The 4,044-nt window shown below is 47.3% G+C and overlaps 1 protein-coding gene across 1 annotated transcript; it reads left to right on the top strand.

Moving 5' to 3' along the window:
* Nucleotides 1–470: 470 nt before the first annotated feature.
* On the top strand, nt 471–1,387 carry LOC110594732 (60S ribosomal protein L37a-like). The gene is made up of 2 exons (XM_021708065.1): nt 471–612; nt 1,260–1,387. Exons 1-2 carry the CDS (start codon nt 471–473, stop codon nt 1,385–1,387), a joined length of 270 nt encoding a protein of 89 aa, XP_021563740.1.
* Nucleotides 1,388–4,044: the final 2,657 nt, after the last annotated feature.

Below are 4,044 nucleotides of genomic sequence, written 5' to 3'. Positions count from 1 at the left end.
TTTTTTTTTTTTTTGAGTTGGAGTCTCACTCTGTCGCCCAGACTGGAGTGCAGTGGCCGCTCCCGGCCACCGCAGCCTCAACCTACTGGGCTCCAGCAATCCTTCTGCCTCAGCCTTCCGAGTAGCCAGAATTACAAGCATGCGCTACCACGCCCGGCTGATTTTTTGATTTATTGTAGAGATGAGGTCTTGCCTGCCCAGGTGGGTCTCGAACCCGCAGGCTCAGGCAATCCACTCACCGCAGCCTCCCAAAGGCACGGATTACAGGCTGAGCCACCGAGCCCGGCAAAAAATTTTTTTAAAGGCTGGCACAGTGGCTCAAACCTGTAATCCCAGCACATTGGGAGGCGGAGGCGAGAGAACTGCCTGAATCCAGAGGTTCACGACCAGCCTGGGCAACTTGGCAAGATCTCGTCTCTACAATAGATAAAAAAATTACCTCTCTGAACTCAGACCTACTTGGCGGTGAAATGGCCAAATGCACCACTAAGTTTGGAATCATCGGTAAATATTGTGCCTCTCTGCAGAAAATGGTGAAGAAGATTAAAATCAGCCAGCACACCAAGTACACTACTTGTTCCAACTGTGGCAAAACCAAGATGAATAGGCCGGGTGCGGTTGCGCAAGCCTGTAATCTCAGCACTTTGGGAGGCTGGGGCAAGAAGACTGCTTTAACCCAGGAGTTAAAGACCAGCATGGGAAACTTGGCAAGACCTCATCTCTACAATAAATTAAAAAAAAAAAAAAAAAATTGCCGGGCTCGGTGGCTCAGCCTGTAGTCCCGCGCTTTGGGAGGCCAAGGTGAGTGGATTGTCTGAGCCCGTGGGTTCGAGACCCGCCTGGGCAACTTGGCAAGATCTCATCTCTACAATAAAAATCAAAAAATCAGCCAGGCGTGGTAGCGCATGCCTGTAATTCTAGCTACCCGGAAAGCTGAAGCAGAAGGATCGCCAGAGCCCAGTAGGTCAAGGCTGTGGTGGCCGGGAGCGGCCACTGCACTCCAATCTGGGTGACAGAGTGAGACTCCAACACACACACACACACACACACACACACACACACACAATTTAGCCAGGTGTGGTAGTGCATGTCTGTAGTTCCAGCTACTTGGAAACTTAGAAGGCTGAAGCAGAAGGATCGCCAGAGCCCAACAGGTCAAGGATGCGGTAGCCATGAGCATGCCACTGCACTCCAGCCTGGGCGACACAGTAAGACTCCAACTCAAAACAAAAAACAAAAAAACAAGATGAAGAGACAAGTTGTGGGCATCTGGCACTGTTGCTCCTGCATAAAAGTAGTAGCTGATGGAGCCTGGGACAACAATACCACTTCTGCTGCCACAGTAAAGTCTGCCATTAGAAAACTGAAGAAATTGAAAGACCAGTAGAAGCTCCATTTGAAACATCACTAGCCTATAATAAATGGCTTAATTTATGTAACAATAACAAAAAAAATTTAGCCAGGCGTGGTGGCACTTGACTGTGGTTCCAGATACTTAGAAGGCTGAAGTGGTAGGATCACCTGAGCCCACCAGGTCAAGGCTGTGGTGGCCGTGAGTGTGCCACTGTGATAGAGCCTCGGTGACAGAGTGAGACTCCTACCCCAAAATAAATATGTAAATAAAGGTAGCGTTCATGAACTTGAATGAAAAAGAATTACATCTTTATCTTCACTAACCTATAACTGAAATTAATATTTCCTTCAATTATGAAAGTACTCAGCACACACAGAGTATCTGCAGGACTATCACTAATTGTTATTTAATTCAGTAATAAACAGTGGTTCACTCCTGTAATCCCACCATTCTGGGTGGCCAAGGGAGAAGTATTGCTTGAGCCCAGGTGTTTAAAACCAATCTGGAGGCCGGGCTCGGTGGCTCAGCCTGTAATCCCAGCACTTTGGGAGGCCAAGGTGAGTGGATTGACTGAGCCCGCGGGTTCGAGACCCGCCTAGGCAACTTGGCGAGACCTCATCTCTACAATAAATCAAAGATTAGCCAGGCGTGGTAGCGTGCGTCTATAGTTCCAGCTACTTGGAAGGCTGAGGCGGAAGGATCGCCAGAGCCCAGGAGGTCGAGGCTGCAATGGCAGGGAGCGGCCACTGCACTCCAGTCTGGATGACAGAGTGAGACTCCAATTCAAAACAAAAAACAAAAAAAAAACCAACCTGGGAAACATATCAAGACTCCATTTTAGCCGGGCTCTGTAATTCCACACCTTTGGGAGGCTGAGGAGAGTGGATTGCTTGACCCCGCGGGTTCAAGACCCGCTTGGGCAGGCGAGACCTCATTTCTACAATAAATCAAAAAAATTAGCCGGGCGTGGTAGCGCGCGCCTGTAATTCCAGCTACTCGGAAAGCTGAGGCGGAAAGATCGCCAGAGCCCAGCAGGTCGAGGCAGCAGTGGCCGGGAGCGGCGGCCGGGAGCGGCCACTGCACTCCAGTCTGGGCGATAGTGAGACTCCAACTCAAAAAAAAAAAAAAACTCCATTTTGACATAAAATGAAAAAAATTAGCTGGGCATGGAGGTATGCACATTTAGTTCTAGCTACTCGGGAAGCTGAGTGGGATGATCACTTGAGCCTAGGTATTTGAGTCTGCAGTGAGCCATGATCACACTACTGCATGGACCACAGAGTAAGACCCTGTCTCAAAACAATAATGTTTTTGTTTTTTTTTTGAGTCAGAATCTCACAGTCGCCCAAACTGGAATGCAGTAGCACACTCACAGCCACCCCAGCCTCTGCCTGCTGGGATCAGGCAATCCTTCCACCTCAACCTTCCAAGTAGCTGGAACTACAGGTGCGCGCCACCATGCTTGGCTAACTTTTTGATTATCGTGGAGATGAGGTCTCAATAAGTTGCACAGGCTGGTCACGAAACTCTGGACTAAGGCAATCCTCTCGTCTTGGCTGCCCAAAGCGATGGGATTACAGGCTTGAGCCACTATACCCAGCTGAAATAGTACTTTAAAATGACTTGAGGGCCAGGCATGGTGGCTCACACCTATAATCCCAGCACTCTGGGAGGCCAAGGTGAGAGGACTGCCTGAGCCCACAGGTTCGAGACCAGTCTGGGCAACTTGGGAGACCTACTCTATACAATAAATAAAAAATTAGCCAGGTTTGGTGGCGCGTGTCTGTAGCTCCGGCTATTTGGAAGGTTGAGGCAGAAAAACCCCCTGAGCCCAGCAGGTTGAGGCTGTGGTAGCCATAAGCATGCCATTCCACTCCATCCTGGGCAACAGAGTGAGACTCTCAACTATAAATAAATAAATAAATAAATAACTTTAGGTTTCTTTAAAAATACTCTTTAGATTTTTTTTTTTTTTTTTTTGAGAAGACAGGACTACAAATAACAGGAGAATACTGATTCTCTCATTTACTGGCTGTATGATTCCATTGGGTTTCAATTTTCCCACCTGCAAAATGAGGATACCTAGAGTTTTATGAGGATTAAAATAAGAACACATGGGTTGGGCATGGTGTCTCATGCCTGGAATCCTAACACTTTGGAAGGCTGAGGTGGGAAGCTCACTTAAGCCCAGGAATTCAAGACCAGCCTAGGCAACATAGTGAGACAATACCCCTACAAAAGAAAATCTAAAATTAACTGGGATGGTGACGTGTGCCTTGATTGTGCCACTGTCCTCTAGCCTGGGCAACAGAGTGAGACCCCAAATCAAAATAAATAAATAAATGTAATAAAATGGTAGCATATAAGGTACCTACCATATAACTAGATCATTAGAGGTGTCTACTGTTAGTGCCTATGTCCTTCTTATTCTCTGCATGCTATAGCCTATTATCTCAAACTTCTGATGCTTAAGCTCCAACTTTAAAATTTATTTACCCCACAAAACCATAATAAAAAATATTGATTATGGAAAAAAAAACTTATTAGCCAGGGCCAGGCATGGTGGCTCACGCCTGTAATCCCAACACTCTGGGAGGCAGAGGCAAGAGGACTGCCTGAGTCCAGGGGTTCTTGAGACCCGCCTGGGCAACTTGGCAAGATTTCATCTCTACAATAAACCAAAAAATTAG

This window comes from Carlito syrichta, unplaced genomic scaffold (assembly GCF_000164805.1).
Source record: "Carlito syrichta isolate Samal-C Ts95f unplaced genomic scaffold, Tarsius_syrichta-2.0.1 Scaffold130527, whole genome shotgun sequence".
NCBI lineage: Eukaryota > Metazoa > Chordata > Mammalia > Primates > Tarsiidae > Carlito > Carlito syrichta.
This window is presented reverse-complemented; position numbering and strand designations above follow the sequence as displayed.

What these genes read in the sequence shown, in the direction of transcription:
- LOC110594732 (XM_021708065.1), top strand. Translation starts at nt 471, where the DNA reads ATGGCCAAATGCACCACTAAGTTTGGAATCATCGGTAAATATTGTGCC. An exon ending in AACCAAGATGAATAGGCCGG is followed by an intron (nt 613 to 1,259) that starts GTGCGGTTGCGC and finishes TGAAGAGACAAG; the next exon opens with TTGTGGGCATCTGGCACTGT.